Source organism: Protomyctophum parallelum (assembly GCF_964188405.1).
Source record: "Protomyctophum parallelum genome assembly, chromosome: 9".
Lineage (NCBI taxonomy): Eukaryota > Metazoa > Chordata > Actinopteri > Myctophiformes > Myctophidae > Protomyctophum > Protomyctophum parallelum.
Genome location: NC_139706.1, coordinates 7,506,397 through 7,527,016, shown reverse-complemented (window position 1 = coordinate 7,527,016; position 20,620 = coordinate 7,506,397). Strand labels below are relative to the sequence as shown.

Sequence of the window (20,620 nt, the reverse complement as noted above, 5' to 3'; positions counted from 1 at the left end):
TCCTACATATTCTCTGCAGGCATTTCACTAGCCAGCTACTTGGCTAGCCCTGTGAGGCAACACATTTTGTATCTCGGGAAAGTGTGAAGGTTGCCCTCACTTAGCCTGGTTTACAGGCTGATTCGCTGTGTTCCATGAATTTGTTTTGTCACTTCGCTATCTGGAAACTTAAGTCTCTAAAATCTCCAAGGCAGGCGGGACATACACTCGAATAGTACACTCAATGCTTCCGATTGGCGATTGGTCTGTGGTGCGGGTTGGGACAAATGGGACGTCATATCAATGCGCAGCTACTGCTGTTGTCCTGGCTGCAATGTCCCCTTATCATTCACTAAACTCACCCCACACAGCTACTGCTGATGCCCTGCAACGTCCCCTTATCATTCACTAAACTCACCCCACACAGCTACTGCTGTTGTCCTGCAACGTCCCCTTATCATTCACTAAACTCACCCCACACAGCTACTGCTGTTGTCCTGCAATGTCCCCTTATCATTCACTAAACTCACCCCACACAGCTACTGCTGTTGTCCTGCAATGTCCCCTTATCATTCACTAAACTCTCCCCACACAGCTACTGCTGTTGTCCTGCAACGTCCCCTTATCATTCACTAAACTCATCCCACACAGCTACTGCTGTTGTCCTGCGACGTCCCCTTATCATTCACTAAACTCATCCCACACAGCTACTGCTGTTGTCCTCCAACGTCCCCTTATTATTAACTAAACTCTCCCCACACAGCTATTGCTGTTGCCCTGCGACGTCCCCTTATCATTCACTAAACTCATCCCACACAGCTACTGCTGTTGCCCTGCGTAGTCCCCTTATCATTCACTAAAATCTCCCCACACGCTATGTAACAGGCAATGTCATGAAATACGAGTCAAACAGGAGGCTGGCCAGACTGACCAGGAGGCTGGACAGACTAATACCGGAGTGACAAAACAAATTGACGGAGCGCAGCGAATCAGGCTGGAAACCAGGCTAGCGCTCGCTAGCCAGAGGTGGACACTTGGAGGAGGATGGAGGCTAACGCTACAGCACGTCTGTACTATGAGCCGTTGACCTCCGTGTGAGGTCAGTGAATGAGGCTCGCTGTGGCAGTTCGGTTCCTTTTTAGTTTTTTTAAACAACCAGCCTTGCGTCAAAGAACGAGAGAGGGAGTCCATTTTGCCCATTCACTACTACAAACACCACACCTGCTGCTGTGCATACCAGCTGACACGTGTTGTATGCTTCCCTGATTTTTTTAAATGTTTCTAGTCCTCAACTCTTTTCTCTTTCTTACCGATCGATACTTTTCTCTTGTTTCTTAGTCACCTTCTTCAGACTCAAGCTTCTCGATTGCATGCCTCTCTCTCTATCTCTCTCTCCCTCTCTGTCTCTGTTGCAGGCAGCTTCTGTCTTGTGGAAACCAAGTCCAGCAAGGTCATCCCTTCCTTCCTTCGCCGAAAGTTCTTCTCGTCACCATTTTCTAACCAGCCGAATATCGCTGCGGGTCGGAGACGACAACGTGAACGCTGTGTGGCCGGTCAGAAATTCCTCAAGTTGCTCATCGTTCCAGCACCGTGTGCGGCGGACATGCTTCTAAAACGTTCACCACACTTTTTTTTGCTTCTTTTGAAGTGTCAGGTTTAAGACTGATTCATGCTTCATCGTACGATGACGTCAAACATAGTCTATAAGCTCACAATGTGTCACATGATCCGCCACATGCTGGTTGTGAGCTCGGGATAGGTTTGCTTATTTTTGTCGGACGACATAAATTAGACATTAATTCCCCTCCTCTATCCCCCCCCCCCTCCCCTCCCCCTCCCCCTGTCTCCCTCTCTCACATGCTCGGTTTCTCTTTCGACACACAAACAAACACCTCTCTGTCTGAATACTCTCTCTCTCTCTCTCTCTCTCTCTCTCTCTCTCTCTCTCTTTTTCTCCTGGTCGGTCACTCCTCTGTGATGGTGGGCAGGTGGGGTGTCGTGGGTGAACTGGGCGTGCTCCGGAGGTCTGTCCGTGCATTCAGACTGGAGATGGACCACACGTCGCTCAGCTCTGCGGGACACAGAGGGGGGTTAGAAGTAAAAAAGTATTGCACATTGGTATAGTAGTAGTAGTACCTCAAAATGGACCCTTACATTTGGTCCCATTTGTACACTCCCAGAGGTGTGATTGAAATGGAAACGTTTGAGAACGGCTGTGTGTTAGGCTGTCCAACGGTGGACACGCTATTTTCGTGCTCGGACACAGCCAGGGACCCAGGGACCCAGGGACACAGGGACACAGGGACCCAGGGACACAGGGACCCAGGGACACAGAGTTCACAGAGACACAGGGACACAGGGACCCAGGGACACAGAGTTCACAGAGACACAGGGACACAGGGACCCAGGGACACAGAGTTCACAGAGACACAGAGACACAGGGACACAGGGACACAGGGACACAGGGACACAGGGACACAGGGACACAGAGACACAGAGACACAGGGACACAGGGACACAGGGACACAGGGTTCACAGGGACACAGAGACACAGGGACACAGAGACACAGGGACACAGGGTTCACAGGGACACAGGGACACAGGGACACAGGGTTCACAGAGACACAGGGACACAGGGTTCACAGGGACACAGGGTTCACAGGGACACAGGGACACAGAGACACAGGGACACAGGGACACAGGGACACAGGGACACAGGGACACAGGGACACAGGGTTCACAGAGACACAGGGACACAGGGACACAGAGACACGGACACAGAGACACAGGGACACAGAGACACAGGGACACAGGGTTCACAGGGACACAGGGTTCACAGGGACACAGGGACACAGAGACACAGGGACACAGGGACACAGGGACACAGGGACACAGGGTTCACAGGGACACAGGGACACAGGGACACAGGGACACAGGGACACAGGGACACAGGGACACAGGGACACAGGGTTCACAGAGACACAGGGACACAGGGACACAGAGACACAGGGACACAGGGACACAGGGACACAGGGACACAGGGACACAGGGACACAGGGTTCACAGGGACACAGGGACACAGGGACACAGGGACACAGGGACACAGGGACACAGGGTTCACAGAGACACAGGGACACAGAGACACAGGGACACAGAGACACAGGGACACAGGGACACAGGGACACAGGGACACAGGGACACAGACACAGGGACACAGGGACCCAGGGACCCAGGGACACAGGGTTCACAGAGACACAGGGTTCACAGAGACACAGGGTTCACAGGGACACAGGGTTCACAGAGACACAGAGACACAGGGACACAGAGACACAGGGACACAGAGACACAGAGACACAGGGACACAGAGACACAGGGACACAGGGACACAGGGACCCAGGGACCCAGGGACACAGGGTTCACAGAGACACAGGGTTCACAGAGACACAGGGTTCACAGAGACACAGGGTTCACAGAGACACAGGGACCCAGGGACACAGGGACACAGGGACACAGAGACACAGGGACACAGAGACACAGGGACACAGAGACACAGAGACACAGGGACACAGGGACACAGGGACACAGGGACACAGGGACACAGGGACACAGAGACACAGGGACACAGAGACACAGGGACACAGAGACACAGGGACACAGAGACACAGGGACACAGAGACACAGGGACACAGGGACACAGGGACACAGAGACACAGGGACACAGAGACACAGGGTTCACAGAGACACAGGGTTCACAGAGACACAGGGTTCACAGAGACACAGGGACCCAGGGACACAGGGACACAGAGACACAGGGACACAGAGACACAGGGACACAGAGACACAGAGACACAGGGACACAGGGACACAGGGACACAGGGACACAGGGACACAGAGACACAGGGACACAGAGACACAGGGACACAGAGACACAGGGACACAGAGACACAGGGACACAGAGACACAGGGACACAGGGACACAGGGACACAGAGACACAGAGACACAGGGACACAGAGACACAGGGACACAGAGACACAGGGACCCAGGGACACAGAGACACAGGGACACAGGGACACAGGGTTCACAGGGACACAGGGTTCACAGAGACACAGAGACACAGAGACACAGGGACACAGAGACACAGGGACACAGAGACACAGGGACACAGGGACACAGGGACACAGGGACACAGAGACACAGAGACACAGGGACACAGGGACACAGAGACACAGGGACCCAGGGACACAGAGACACAGGGACACAGGGACACAGAGACACAGGGACACAGGGACAGACCCAGGGACCCAGGGACAGACCCAGGGACACAGAGACACAGGGACACAGGGACACAGAGACACAGGGACCCAGGGACAGACCCAGGGACACAGGGACAGACCCAGGGACACAGGGACAGACCCAGGGACAGACCCAGGGACCCAGGAACACAGCCACACACATAGCTGTCTATAGGAGTGGTTGCACCACTCAAAAATGGTTCTGGAAAGCGGAGGAACGGGATGCAACATTGAGGAACCAGCGCTCCGTAATTGGTTTTGGAAGAGATTCCGGTTCTTGGAAGTTGGATCCGGTTCCTCCTGTCCTTCCGGTTCTGAATTAGGGGTGTGGTCGATATGGAAATATATAATCTCAGGATTATTTTTCAAGCAGTGTCACGATCCACAATATTATTAATTTAGACCAAAATACTTGTTATTTTCGGCGAATGAAACAGTCGTTCCACAGAAGTGTATATTAAGGTATAGAACTGCAAATCATAGAATGTGCGTTGACTGTAGCCTATATATACGATATCTGTGAAAAGGCATATCACCATATAAGTAAGTAGGTTCGGGAGTGGCTTATTGTCGGTATCAGTCGATAACACGCGGGAGCCTGCCCCCGTTCAATGAGTTATACTCCTGGGAGATGGATTGCTGAGGTGGAGCGCCACACCACCTACCATCAGCTCCCAGTACTTACCCCACAACTTGCCACACCCAAGCCGTGCCACTCATACACGGAGTTGGCGGTGCCCGGGGATCGAACCCATGACCTCGTTGGTCCAAAGGGCACAAGCTCTATACCGACTGAGCTTGTGCGAGTGTTCCATATCGCCCACCCCTATATTCTGGATCCCCAAACCTTGTTACAGCAGGGTGATATGGCCTGTCCCCAACCCTAGTTACAGCAGGGTGATATGGCCTGTCCCCAACCCTAGTTACAGCAGGGTGATATGGCCTGTCCCCAACCCTAGTTACAGCAGGGTGATATGGCCTGTCCCCAACCCTAGTTACAGCAGGGTGATATGGCCTGTCCCCAACCCTAGTTACAGCAGGGTGATATGGCCTGTCCCCAACCCTAGTTACAGCAGGGTGATATGGCCTGTCCCCAACCCTAGTTACAGCAGGGTGATATGGCCTGTCCCCAACCCTAGTTACAGCAGGGTGATATGGCCTGTCCCCAACCCTAGTTACAGCAGGGTGATATGGCCTGTCCCCAACCCTAGTTACAGCAGGGTGATATGGCCTGTCCCCAACCCTAGTTACAGCAGGGTGATATGGCCTGTCCCCAACCCTAGTTACAGCAGGGTGATATGGCCTGTCCCCAACCCTAGTTACAGCAGGGTGATATGGCCTGTCCCCAACCCTAGTTACAGCAGGGTGATATGGCCTGTCCCCAACCCTAGTTACAGCAGGGTGATATGGCCTGTCCCCAAACCTAGTTACAGCAGGGTGATATGGCCTGTCCCCAACCCTAGTTACAGCAGGGTGATATGGCCTGTCCCCAACCCTAGTTACAGCAGGGTGATATGGCCTGTCCCCAACCCTATAGTTACAGCAGGGTGATATGGCCTGTCCCCAACCCTAGTTACAGCAGGGTGATATGGCCTGTCCCCAACCCTAGTTACAGCAGGGTGATATGGCCTGTCCCCAACCCTAGTTACAGCAGGGTGATATGGCCTGTCCCCAACCCTAGTTACAGCAGGGTGATATGGCCTGTCCCCAACCCTAGTTACAGCAGGGTGATATGGCCTGTCCCCAACCCTAGTTACAGCAGGGTGATATGGCCTGTTCCCAACCCTAGTTACAGCAGGGTGATATGGCCTGTCCCCAACCCTAGTTACAGCAGGGTGATATGGCCTGTCCCCAACCCTAGTTACAGCAGGGTGATATGGCCTGTCCCCAACCCTAGTTACAGCAGGGTGATATGGCCTGTCCCCAACCCTAGTTACAGCAGGGTGATATGGCCTGTCCCCAACCCTAGTTACAGCAGGGTGATATGGCCTGTCCCCAACCCTAGTTACAGCAGGGTGATATGGCCTGTCCCCAACCCTAGTTACAGCAGGTAACGTACGGGGTGACAGCAGGGTGATATGGGTGAACGTACGGGGTGACAGCAGGGTGATATGGGTGAACGTACGGGGTGACAGCAGGGTGATATGGGTGAACGTACGGGGTGACAGCAGGGTGATATGGGTGAACGTACGGGGTGACAGCAGGGTGATATGGGTGAACGTACGGGGTGACAGCAGGGTGACATGGGTGAACGTACGGGGTGACAGCAGGGTGATATGGGTGAACGTACGGGGTGACAGCAGGGTGATATGGGTGAACGTACGGGGTGACAGCAGGGTGATATGGGTGAACGTACGGGGTGACAGCAGGGTGATATGGGTGAACTTACGGGGTGACAGCAGGGTGATATGGGTCAACGTACGGGGTGACAGCAGGGTGATATGGGTCAACGTACGGGGTGACAGCAGGGTGATATGGGTCAACATACGGGGTGACAGCAGGGTGATATGGGTCAATGTACGGGGTGACAGCAGGGTGATATGGGTCAACGTACGGGGTGACAGCAGGGTGATATGGGTCAACGTACAGGGTGACAGCAGGGTGATATGGGTCAACGTACGGGGTGACAGCAGGGTGATATGGGTCAACGTACGGGGTGACAGCAGGGTGATATGGGTCAACGTACGGGGTGACAGCAGGGTGATATGGGTGAACGTACGGGGTGACAGCAGGGTGATATGGGTGAACGTACGGGGTGACAGCAGGGTGATATGGGTGAACGTACGGGGTGACAGCAGGGTGATATGGGTCAACGTACGGGGTGACAGCAGGGTGATATGGGTCAACGTACGGGGTGACAGCAGGGTGACATGGGTGAACGTACGGGGTGACAGCAGGGTGATATGGGTGAACGTACGGGGTGACAGCAGGGTGATATGGGTGAACGTATGGGGTGACAGCAGGGTGATATGGGTGAACGTACGGGGTGACAGCAGGGTGATATGGGTGAACGTACGGGGTGACAGCAGGGTGACATGGGTGAACGTACGGGGTGACAGCAGGGTGACATGGGTGAACGTACGGGGTGACAGCAGGGTGACATGGGTGAACGTACGGGGTGACAGCAGGGTGACATGGGTCAACGTACGGGGTGACAGCAGGGTGATATGGGTCAACGTACGGGGTGACAGGCGGTGGGCAGGCACGGCGGACATGCTGGGGGTCAGGGGTTGACCACAGGGAGGGAGATGACGCTGCCCGTAGGAGAGTCACTGTGCAGCGAGTTCCACCGCACACAGATCACCTCCGAAGAGTCTGACGCACGCACGCACGCACACAGTGTCACACACACACACACACACGCGCGCAGAAAGACACACATAGAAGACACATAGAAGACACAGAGAAACCTGGCGGTTATGAACCTGCCCCGACAATAATCATGGAACTGCAATGGATAGACAGGCCTTCCTTCCTTCTTTCCTTCCTTCCTTCCCAAGACAGCATTCAATGCTCGTCAACTTTATTTAAAAAAAGAAATCTCCAAAATGAACACTTCATTACCATACCACAATTAGTATTGTGTACATTATCCAATATATGCAGAAGGGGGAGAGGACACTGGAGCAGCACGGACATTTCAAGACTTTTTTATTAGGTGCTAGTACAAAAAAAGAGACTAACGGTTAGAGTCATCTATCCATTATATATATATATATATATATATATATATATATATATTAAGGCTGTCAAAAATAACGCGTTAATGGCATTAATCAATTGCGTTAATTAATTGCGTTAAAATATTTAACGCAATTAACGCATGTTAGTGTTCCCCCTAACATGCGCCCGTGCGCGCGGCTCAGGAACGTCCAGAGCATAACAAATCTGTCACTGTGTAGCACACAGTCATGATTGAACAACACCAGAGAGATAGCTTGTGTATTGTAGTTTGGTTGCAAAGTGGTTTGATTCTGTAACTCTGTTGCGTTACTTTGTCTGCCTAGCAAAGCCCCATTAGGCTACACTGCACACACACACACACACACACACACACACACACACACACACACACACACACACACACACACACACACACACACACACACACACACACACTACTAGTGTTAGCTATCAGCGCGCTGCAAGAATCACTCGGGTCCGTCGCAACTTGTGGACATTTTGAAAATGCCATTAATGTTTGTCCGGCTGGTTTCGTTTTGTCCTACGCGATTACGTGAATCAGCATGGCTGCGCCTGCAGTAGGCTATTACCAAAACAAACACATGGTACTTTTGTGTCGCACATGGAAAGCAACTGAAAACTACCATGGATATATTAAAGACAGTTCCCCTGTGCTGCTGTGCACAGCGCCGACAGCGGAGATAATGCACAACTCCAGGTACGAACCAAAACACTGACTGAAGCTGATTCACGACTAACTATCTCCAGACTAGTCCTGCAGTCCCGCAATGAAGGAGAGACAATCTCGCCTCTCACTACAGTCCACTACAATGCCATTCTAGCCTTAAAACCTACATTTATATGTTATTCAATAATTACTTTAGCGCAAAATATAGGCTTTTCTAAACCAAGCCCTGTTTCCAAAAATGCTTATGTGCCATTATTGTATTTTGTGAATTTCAATTAACTATAGTCTACAGTTTAACCCATTGCTTCTCAGCTATTTTAATTTCAAGGACCCCCAAATTAAATTGATAGAAAGTAGCCTAGGCCATTTTATTATGATTTTCATCTCTGGACTGGGACCCCAGTCTCTATTCATCCATCCATCCATCTTCAACCGCTTATCCCTAGTCGGGTCGCGGGGGCAACAGCTCCACCAGAGTGTTCCAGACTTCCCTCTCCAGAGCAACATTAGTGACTTCCTCCTGGGGGACCGCAGTCTACATGGCCAAAAGCCAGTGTTGATTTAACTCAAAGTGTAGGCTAGGCCTACAAATGCTCACATCACATCATGTCTATACTAAATGCATTAGAAAACAAAAATCATTCAAAAACGAATGTATATCCGCTTTCTGTCATTTATATTTCCATTTCCACAACAATAAACAGGAAAACATGGCATATTTTGGACATAGTTCGAATGGTGATTAATCATGATTAAATTAATTTTGAAGCTGTGATTAATCTGATTAAAATTTTTAATCATTTGACAGCCCTAATATATATATATATATATATATATATATATATATCACGGTGCCTAGCTGGGCCTAGCTGTCTATCTATCTACATCTACATCTCTGTGTCCACAAAAGCAGACCACCAATCACAGCTTTAGCTCACACTGCTACTTAGATACGATGAACCACGCAGGTACAGCAATCACAACGTAAATGACGAATTAAGCTCCGTTACCACGGAGGTGTACGAGACTACACTTCCTTGTTTGCGTTGCGTAAACAAGGAGAGAGAAGGACGAGGCTGGCCGAGCCAAACACACGTATAATAGACATGACTCCCTGTCATGAAAAGCAACATAGCAAGTTTGTTGCAGAAAACTGTTGACTGTGATTACATCAGGAAGCTGTGCCTTCTAGCCAGTGCAAGTCTATGCAGAGTGACGCACACACAGAGAGTAAGCTGATGCACAGAGGAGGGCCATACAGTGGAGGAGGTAGCCCTGAAACATGACTGCCATGACTAGACCCTATTACAAACGTTAACGTGTAGCCTACATACGTACACGTTCAGATTTTAAATATAAAGTGCTCACCCCCGGGGGCCAAGGCATGTTTGGCATTTTGCAGGTATTGGCACCCGTTCACAAAAAATCGTTTTTCTCCGACCGCCGGCCAGTTTCTCCGTTTTTTTCCCGCCATACTGTATGCTTTCAACTACGCACCTGTATCGGTTAGGTCTCTTGGGAGGTGTATTTCACTCTGATACATTATAAAGTTTTGAGAAAATGGCCACCCGCCCGTGCAAAATTCCAACATCCGTGGCCCCGGGGGGGCGAGTGAGCACGTTATGTTTGAAATCTGAACTTTTATGTTGTAGATGTTAACGTTGTAAATGTAGCAAGGTGCACAAAACAGGGTGCTCGTGAAGGGGGAGCGCCATGCGAACCATGGCTATGGAGGAGGGGCGGAACAGACAGGGACACTGAGGGAGGAGGGGGACAGACAGGGACACAGAGGGAGGAGGGGGACAGAACAGGGACACAGAGGGAGGAGGGGGACAGACAGGGACACAGAGGGAGGAGGGGGGGGACAGACAGGGACACAGAGGGAGGAGGGGGACAGACAGGGACACAGAGGGAGGAGGGACACAGACAGGGACACAGAGGGAGGAGGGGGACAGACAGGGACACTGAGGGAGGAGGGGGACAGACAGGGACACAGAGGGAGGAGGGGGACAGACAGGGACACTGAGGGAGGAGGGGGACAGACAGGGACAAAGAGGGAGGAGGGGGACAGACAGGGACACAGAGGGAGGAGGGGGACAGACAGGGACAGGGGGTGTCCTACCCGTTCTGAACTTGCTGTACGGTCCATTCTCATGGGGCTGCCGACTGCCCGACCACAAGGGCAGCAGTCCTCTCTCTCTCCACCTGGGAGGAAGCACAACGAAACACAAACACACTCAGAATCAGCTTTATTGTCACGTCACAGATTTACAGAGTAAAAGAGATAGCGTTTTTTAGACACTTTAGACACATTATGCAATTATGCGATTGCATAATTGACCCCGTATATTTTGCACCTTTTTGCATATTTCGCAACTTTCCGCATATTTCACAACTTGCTGCAATTTCACAGCATAAAATTACATTAAAAACCTGCATATTCATGGCATAATCAAGGATTATTTTCCTGCGTTTTTATGGAGGGTCTAGTTATTGTGCATAGTTCCCGTCTTTTCTCCATTCTGGAGATGCTAACACAGACCTACTGATGTGACACAAAACTTTGAGTTGGGTTGAATAGAAACACAGTCTGTTTCTCAGTCTCTAGTCATAGATTTCTGCATCTCCGTCTTGGTGTGGTTAGGATATGATACAGAGTGTTCATTTATCCTTTTCATCGGGGGAAACATCATGTGTCCAAAACTAGAAAAAGCAACTGGCAAAAGTATCAAAAGTAGCAGATCGACAAGCTCTAAACACGTCGATTCACGACACGTTAGAGCGTGTAGATCTGCTACTTTTGATGCTTTCGTGTGCCGCTGTAGTGTGACCAAGTAAGGAAAAAACTGAATATGGACGTATAGGAGGTTTCTGCCTAGCGACAGAGATTTGCAACTCTCAGAACTAAATTCACACTAAGGATTTTACGGTGTACAAAATCCATACTGGTTTTCTCCCATATTTTGTTGACCCATGAGCCCTGCAGGTACTTGAAGTCAGTGGCGTGCACAGATAGACACTATCTGCCCTTTTCCCCTGGACAAATGTGCCCTTTTGGGGAAGAAAATGTTTTTTTTTTTTACAGTGTACAGTACTGTATAGTATGTGGACCACCATGGTGACATTGATCAATTCTTGAAAAAAAGCTTCTAATATATTATTTCGGCCCCAAAAATCTATAAATCTCACACTATTAAGGCAACCGGCCGGTTCCACACGCTGCACAAGGTGCTTTTTTTCCCCACTTGAGCACCTGCCCCTCTAAATGTCTGTGCACGCCACTGCTTGAAGTCCTTGCCTTCCTTCAGAGCAGTGCCTTCTGTTGCAAAGATACACCACTCTGGATTGGACGGCGTTGTTTTGTGCCGAGTCCTGTGTGAGTCATAGCTTGTGTAACACGGACGGACTGACTCGTTGTGTAATAATAATGGATTATGGAGGTTCAGGGTGGGAGGCTGACCCCTGTTCGACATGACTAACGTGTTCTACACAGAGAGAAATGTTCCAATATTAAAAGAGGCTGTGTTCACGTGTGTGTGTGTGTGTGTGTGTGTGTACACATGTGTAAGTGCGTGTGCATGTGCGTGTGAGCAGAGCCGAAGAGTTTGATCAATCCTCAAGGGGGCCCGTCCCCCCCCGCAGCCCCGCCTCCCCGCACCCCCCGTCCCCCGTCCCCCGCCGCAGTCGCGGAAAAAAATAAGTTGTTGTTTTCGCTGGTACTTTTAAAGCAGCTTCTATAGGCCAATGTCCAAGCCAAGGTGAGGACTTTCAGGACTATATATGAGAGAGAGAGAGAGAGAGAGAGAGAGAGAGATCATAGGCGGCGGGTGCGTTTTACCTTTGGGTAGGCTACAGAATTGCGTTGGGGGGGGGGGGGGGGACTGTCGCTGCTGCGGATTTATTTATTTATTTATTTCCCAATTGGTCTAAAAATGAGTTATTTTAGCATACTTTTACCAATGAATTAGCCTATACACAGACAACGACTGATCAGCCTATTTTGGACGATATGGGTCTTTTCTCGAGTCAGTGTGTAGTCTCACTAGTCTGTGTAGGGTTAGGTCTCTTTGGTGAATTGTCGTGAATATGTCACGACTACCATGAAATTCTGACACGCTTTGATGTTGTGGACATCTGGCTAGGTGAAAACAAAAGAAACCCGATTAGCATTTGAGTAGCCTACTTTTTAACACCTCTTGGACGGCCAAGACAGACTGTTGCCTCGCAACAATTGAGGAACAACAGGGGAGGCGCTGTTTTCCCGAATATTTGACGATGGGATTCTCATATTGCCGGCGGAGAGGTCCAAAATGTTTGGAATTCCCAGAAAGTATGTACTGTAAATGTAAAATGTCCAGGAAAATCTTCATGGGGGCCTAAAGGGGCCCTGGGAGTCTTCATGGGGGCTGCGGCCCCGTGGCCCCCACAGCCCCCACAGACTCTACGTCGTTGCGTGCGAGTGTGCGTGTGCACGTGCGTGTGAGTGTGCGTGTTCACCTACCAATGGAATATGAAGACAGCCGTGATGAGAAGTGCCGACACCAGATCAGTCAGAATCCACATCATGCTGTAGTCCTCTGGAGTCTACAGAGACAGTAGAATGGAACGTCTTATTGGCAACAATAAAATATGCAAAATATCACCAATTAAAAAGACAAAGCTGTGGTCCAAAGAGAGAGAGAGAGAGAGAGAGAGAGAGAGAGAGAGAGAGAGAGAGAGAGAGAGAGAGAGAGAGAGAGAGAGAGAGAGAGAGAGAGAGGGAGAGAGACAGAGAGAGAGACAGAGAGAGACAGAGAGACAGAGAGAGAGAGAGAGACAGAGAGAGAGACAGAGAGAGAGGGAGAGAGAGAGAGACAGAGAGAGAGACAGAGAGAGAGACAGAGAGACAGAGAGAGAGAGAGAGACAGAGAGACTGCAAGATAATCATCATCAACCAATTAAAGGTTGAACTCAACATGAAGTCAGTGTAATGACAATGATAGCATGGAGGCAGTGTTGATTTTGACAGCAATATTTTTATTTAGTTTTAGTCATAATAATTTTTGAATATAATGACAATGCCTTTTAGTTCTACTGGATCTCTTCTCCACTAGTCCCTCCCTAACATTTAGGTCTAGTATTTATTTGTTTGACGCAATTGTAATTATATTTAGTACAGTTTCTGTCAGTTAAAAAAAAGACCGCCGACGAACATTTTTCGTCGACGACATTAAAGTCGAGGAAATCAGCAGTGCATGTGAGGTTGACCTCTTGACCTGGACTCACCATGAGGAACAGGGGGGTGTGCAAGTGAGGTTGACCTCTTGACCTGGACTCACCATGAGGAACAGGGGGGTGTGCATGTGAGGTTGACCTCTGACCTGGACTCACCATGAGGAACAGGGGGGTGTGCATGTGAGCCAGGAGCTGCACAGAGTTGGTGGTGACAGAATGGACGCCGGCGCACCAGGCCAGAGAGTACAGCCACGTCTGACTGACCACATACAGGTTGGTGCTGATGTTCACAGACTTGTACTTACTGTAGGGTGGGGGGGGGGAAGAGAGAGAGAATGAATGCGAGTGAGAGAATGAGAGTGAATGCACACAAGCGCAGGTTTTCTTTAGAATATCTATGATCGTTATTTACTATATGGCACTATGACATATTAGGTGGTTAGTGTGGTTATCAAAAATGGCAATGAACCCCGATAACTGAGTGTGTGCAAATGGAACAAAATTATTATTATTATTATTATTGTTATTATTACCACAAGCCAGCATGGTGATGATGCTGATCATTACAGACCTAGTCACGGGTATCCAGACAACTATTCCACAATCTCCGAATGCAATATAGAGTCTGGAACTACACCTCCTGAAATCCCAGTAAGGAAGCTGCCATTTCCGTTTTTTCAAATATTTCAAAATATATTTTGAAATATCTTTAGAGCTTATTTTTTTATTTCCATTTCTGCTAAGCAGCAAGCTATATTATGCTTAGATGATTTGTATTATTTATATTAGGATATATTTGCGTGACTGTAAAGATGAAACGGATGTCTGCTGTTTGGGACATGGAGCTGTACCTGATCTACTGTTAAGCCATTCTGACCGGGCACCCATTTTGGTGTCAGCATCATGTTATGCTTTAGCTATTGAAAAATAGCAGATCTACAAGCTCATATCGCGCCACCGAGTGGCGCGATACGAGCTTGTAGGTCTGCTATTTTTGAAAAATCGAAGACACTTTTAGAATCTGATCTCAGGTCAGAATGGGTTAATAATGAAACTGTCAGGATGTAATAGACATTTTTAGAATCTGATCTCAGGTCAGAATGGGTTAAGGACATGGAGCTGTACCTGATCTACTGTCTGGGACATGGAGCTGTACCTGATCTACTGTCTGGGACATGGAGCTGTACCTGATCTGCGTCTGGGACATGGAGCTGTACCTGATCTACTGTCTGGGACATGGAGCTGTACCTGATCTACTGTCTGGGACATGGAGCTGTACCTGATCTACTGTCTGGGACATGGAGCTGTACCTGATCTACTGTCTGGGACATGGAGCTGTACCTGATCTACTGTCTGGGACATGGAGCTGTACCTGATCTACTGTCTGGGACATGGAGCTGTACCTGATCTGCGTCTGGGACATGGAGCTGTACCTGATCTGCGTCTGGGACATGGAGCTGTACCTGATCTGCGTCTGGGACATGGAGCTGTACCTGATCTGCGTCTGGGACATGGAGCTGTACCTGATCTGCGTCTGGGACATGGAGCTGTACCTGATCTGCGTCTGGGACATGGAGCTGTACCTGATCTGCGTCTGGGACATGGAGCTGTACCTGATCTACTGTCTGGGACATGGAGCTGTACCTGATCTGCGTCTGGGACATGGAGCTGTACCTGATCTGCGTCTGGGACATGGAGCTGTACCTGATCTACTGTCTGGGACATGGAGCTGTACCTGATCTACTGTCTGGGACATGGAGCTGTACCTGATCTGCGTCTGGGACATGGAGCTGTACCTGATCTGCGTCTGGGACATGGAGCTGTACCTGATCTGCGTCTGGGACATGGAGCTGTACCTGATCTGCGTCTGGGACATGGAGCTGTACCTGATCTGTGTCTGGGACATGGAGCTGTAGTGCAGGTTGAGCCTGGTGATGTGGCCGTCCGTCAGCTCCTGAATGGAGGCCGTCTCCCCGGAGGTCTGCTGGAGGTCTGGGTCCGACGCCTGGACCAGGTCCCGGTCCTCCGAGGGCAGCCACAGCACCTACGCCATGGCGCACGGCGCACACGCACACGCACACGCACACGCACACGCACACGCACACGCACACACACACACACACACACACACACACACACACACACACACACACACACACACACACACACACACACACACACACACACACACACACACACACACACACACACACACACACACACACACACGCACACACACACACGCACTCTGTCAGTGGAAATGAGTCATGAGTGTAATTATATATCAGCTTGCATTCCCTTCTCTTGCATATTGTACCTTAGTGGGGCTTTCTGTAGTCGCGTTTGCAGTCTCTAGTCATGGTGCAGTGGGGCACAGGCACAGGCTTAGTGTCCCATTGGCCGTGGGGCTTATAGGGGATTCACACTGAGACGGACTGAATCCGTTTCATTGGAACCGTTTCCGAATACGGTTGCCTGGTCCCCGATGGCCATGATTCACATTGCCCGAGATTCAACAGCGCACCCGGGTACACTTGCATAACACACTTTAATCCTCCTGATGACGGTGTGCTTGATGGCTGGCGCGCACGGACACTGACCATCAACTGTGCGACATTGTCTCAAATACATCCAGACACACTGAATTGCATTGCCTCTTTGGCTTTTTGCCGTTATACTACTTCACTGTCAGCCTGCCTGCTATTCACTGTGTCAGTTCTGTGCTCCAGTGTATTAGTTTGCTATGGATTCTACTTTAGCATTATTATTATTTTGTTTTACTTTGGAAACTGTGCCAAGCAAAGCCCAAGAGCCACGTGTAGTCCGCAGAATAAGATCAGCGCGGTGCTGCGCGTATAAGCAGATTCAACAGGAGAAGGGCGGCGTTGAGAAATGCGCTGGTGTTACACATCGTGCAGCGGCTGTGTTTTTTTTTGTTGACGCTTGGCTCGTCGACTAGAGTTTATGTCACGTTCTTTAAAAAAAAACAGTCCACTTCCTTCTTTAGGTACGCATGCATTCACATTGGAACGATCCGTATCAGAATACACTTCAACGGTCCAGAGACCCTCCCCCCATGCGGTCTCGGGGACGGTTGGGCGATCCGCTCTCGGGAACGGTACGCATCATTCACACTACCACAACATCTGCCAAGTGGTCCCGAGTGCGCACCCGGGACCATAGTGTGAATCCCCTATCAGTGTCCCATTGGCCGTGGGGCTTGGTGTCTCATTGGCCGTGGGGCTTGGTGTCTCATTGGCCGTGGGGCTAAGTGTCCCATTGGCCGTGGGGCTTGGTGTCCCATTGGCCGTGGGGCTAAGTGTCCCTTTGGCCGTGGGGCTTGGTGTCCCATTGGCCGTGGGGCTACAGTAAGTGTCCCATTGGACGTGGGGCTTAGTGTCCCATTGGCCGTGGGGCTAAGTGTCCCTTTGGCCGTGGGGCTTAGTGTCCCATTGGCCGTGGGGCTACAGTAAGTGTCCCATTGGCCGTGGGGCTTGGTGTCTCATTGGCCGTGGGGCTTGGTGTCTCATTGGCCGTGGGGCTAAGTGTCCCATTGGCCGTGGGGCTTGGTGTCCCATTGGCCGTGGGGCTAAGTGTCCCTTTGGCCGTGGGGCTTGGTGTCCCATTGGCCGTGGGGCTACAGTAAGTGTCCCATTGGACGTGGGGCTTAGTGTCCCATTGGCCGTGGGGCTAAGTGTCCCTTTGGCCGTGGGGCTTAGTGTCCCATTGGCCGTGGGGCTACAGTAAGTGTCCCATTGGACGTGGGGCTTGGTGTCCCATGGGTCATATAGGGCTAGCCAATCATGAAAACCTCACCACTACATCAGGGCTCGCATTGATCAGCTCTGCAAGCTGATAAGAAAATATGAAAAACGAACTAAAACTGAACTAAAATGAAACATCCCAAACTATAATAACCTTAGAGAGAACGCGTGGCACACACGCACTGACCGACCTGTGCTCGCACCAACCACAGCGTGCACAGCACACACACACACACACACTGACCTGTGAGGCGTTGGCGTGTGCGCGCACCACCCGCAGCGTGGTGTTGACATAGCTGTCGCTGTACGGGTGTCCGGACGGTGGCCTGCGGAGGTCAAACAGCACCAGCCGGTCGGCGCGGGCGGCCAGCTCCAGGAACTGAGCCAGAGAGGGAACGGACTGGTTCTGAGCCCTGAGGCGCTCCGCATCCGTCAGGGACGACACCGTGCCGAACGGGTCCCTCTGGAAGCACGCACACACGCACGCACACGCACACGCACACGCACACGCACACGCACACGCACACGCACACGCACACGCACACGCACACGCACACGCACACGCACACACACACACACACACACACACACACACACACACACACACACACACACATCATAGCTTCAAATTGACAAGTTGGTTGTTCAGTTTGACCCACATTTATTTCAGACATGCTCTAGTATGTGAAGAGTCTGCCTCACATTTAGTGCCGGAAGTGCATCAAAATAGAAGCTCCGGGGTGCCAGAGTTGTCTGATCGCTTTTACTCTGAAAGCCATGAACCGGAAACACTTTCCTAAAAAAGTTGACTTTACTAAGTGACCTCACATCCCCGATCATCTTAATTAATTTTTTTACGCTCCAAAAAGCGTTCATATTTTGCGGGAGAGACGGATGAGGAGCAGAAATGAAGCGCCAGCATATCGATCCATTCATCACCACGGAGAGCGCCTTGGATTAGGAGATACGAGTCATTCTTTCCGCCGCGCTAACATGAGAGTCAATGACAAGCTAATAGTTGCACTGAGCGTTAGCGTACGGAAAGCGAAAAGCGAAATGCCAAAAAACAAAATAGGAAAAATTCTGAATATTCTTATCTCGCCCCGTGTCACTAGGACGTCGCTAGGACGTCCACAGACGTCGTAGGCACTAATTTTTCGGCATCCTTATGACGGCCTCACACGTCGTATGAACTGAAACGGTTAACCCATTTTGGATAAAAATCTGTTTTTGAACAGTTAGTCTTGCCAACATGACTCTCTGTATCAAAAAGAGTCACACATATACACTGTATATCAGATCTACAAGCTTATACAAGATTATCTAATAATTGTGACAGGCCTAATGGTGATGATATAGGAGGCGAGAACTGCAGAGCGCTATAAGCCTGCTGAATGCTTTGTCATGGAAAAATAGCAAGACGTGACACATTTTGTGAGCTTGTAGATCTGCGTTTCATCGACGTGACAAGATATAACACCGGGCCGAAAAAGGTGAGCTATGAATGTGAATGAAATGATCTTTGAGCTGCTGTAGCTCTGGTGAAGTATCTCCATATCCATCCTCCCACCTAACTACGTACCTTGTGTGTGTGTGTGTGTGTGTGTGTGTGTGTGTGTGTGTGTGTGTGTGTGTGTGTGTGTGTGTGCGTGCGTGTGTGCGTGCGTCTCACCGATAGGAACCAGTCCCCAGCATTGAGCTGCTGTATCTCGGCCCAGGTGAAGTTGCAGGCGTCGGTGTGTGTGCGGTTGGGGAACACCTGAGCCACGTTGGTGGTCCTGGACATACTGACGTCATGCATCAGGAACGGCACTCCATCGTAACTAGAGAGAGAGAGAGAGAGAGAGAGAGATTTTATTTCTTTCTATTATGATAATTACGTGTATACACGTATTTAGAATCAAAACCATGGGGTGCCTTGGACGTGTATGGGCATCTTTAGGTCCTTTTTTATTGATAACAAACCATATTATACAAATATTATTTTTTAATTATTATTATTGGCCTTTCCTCCTAGACCGGTTTCGTGCATGCACACTGCCATGCACACTGTCCTCGTTTACGGGACGACCAAAGTTCCTAATGACTCTAAATCTACGGCACTCTCCATGGTTTTGATAATAACGCCGATGTCCTGTGGTCATTTTCTGACTCCATCAAGCTCCTCGTTTGGAATATTAACGCTTCTAGAGAGACATAAGACGAGGTAGGGAAACTTATGCCTCCGGTTTTTGGAAGGCGGGACTTTTCAGAGTAAAATCTGCCTCATCTGCATGGCACTCTATAGCGCCTATATTATGAAAAGTTCCCCAGCTAAAAAAGTGTTACGTTGAGTAGCCCCTGGTAATGCATGGTTGACATCATCATACCAGATAGTAAACAATAACAGCAACGTTTGGGACGGACTAGACATAATGCCAAAAGCATCGAAAGTAGCAGATCTACAAGCTCGAAGCACAATGCCCCAGAGAGACCATGTCAAAAGCATCACTTCTCAGGAAATGCTCCATGTTAGCTTGATGTGATTCTCACGGCTACGTTCAGAGGAGAACGTTAATTTGAAAATGAAGTTTATGACAGATATGTGCTTTGCGAATCTTTTTTTATATAACCTGCTGCCATGCAGCATGTCCAGGAGAGGGAGCCACTGTCTGTGCCATCACAGACAGTGGGCTCATGATGAGAGGGAGTCTGGCGTGGCATTGTGAAATCAATGATCTCGACCGCGGTCGAAAAATGATGATGACGATGATGATGATGCGACTACTGGCCAATCACAGTGGGGCTTTCTGCGAACTGAGGTGAGCACGGAACGCTCGCTCTCCTTGTAGTTTACCTACCTCTCTCTACCCCTTGCTTGATTACCAAAGACACATCGCTGTCTGCCTTCGTTCTAAATGTTTTGTGTGTGTGTGTGTGTGTGTGTGTGTGTGTGTGTGTGTGTGTGTGTGTGTCTCTCACTCGGACACACGATATTCATGAGGGAAGCAACAACTAC

The 20,620-nt window shown here is 50.0% G+C and overlaps 1 protein-coding gene across 1 annotated transcript in view; it reads right to left on the bottom strand.

Annotated features, from left to right (window-relative positions):
* Window positions 1–1,823: 1,823 nt before the first annotated feature.
* Window positions 1,824–20,620, bottom strand: part of LOC310863990 (glycerophosphodiester phosphodiesterase domain-containing protein 5-like) — a gene marked incomplete at its 5' end in the record, with an annotated part of 46,116 nt that continues 27,319 nt past the window's right edge. Inside the window, 7 exons of the mRNA XM_083772523.1 lie at window positions 1,824–2,050; window positions 10,767–10,849; window positions 13,146–13,228; window positions 14,015–14,162; window positions 15,745–15,902; window positions 17,867–18,085; window positions 19,295–19,445. Of these exons, the coding sequence (XP_083628649.1) occupies window positions 1,944–2,050; window positions 10,767–10,849; window positions 13,146–13,228; window positions 14,015–14,162; window positions 15,745–15,902; window positions 17,867–18,085; window positions 19,295–19,445 (949 nt within the window). The 3' untranslated portion in view covers window positions 1,824–1,943. The remainder of the gene's footprint in view (window positions 2,051–10,766; window positions 10,850–13,145; window positions 13,229–14,014; window positions 14,163–15,744; window positions 15,903–17,866; window positions 18,086–19,294; window positions 19,446–20,620) is intronic.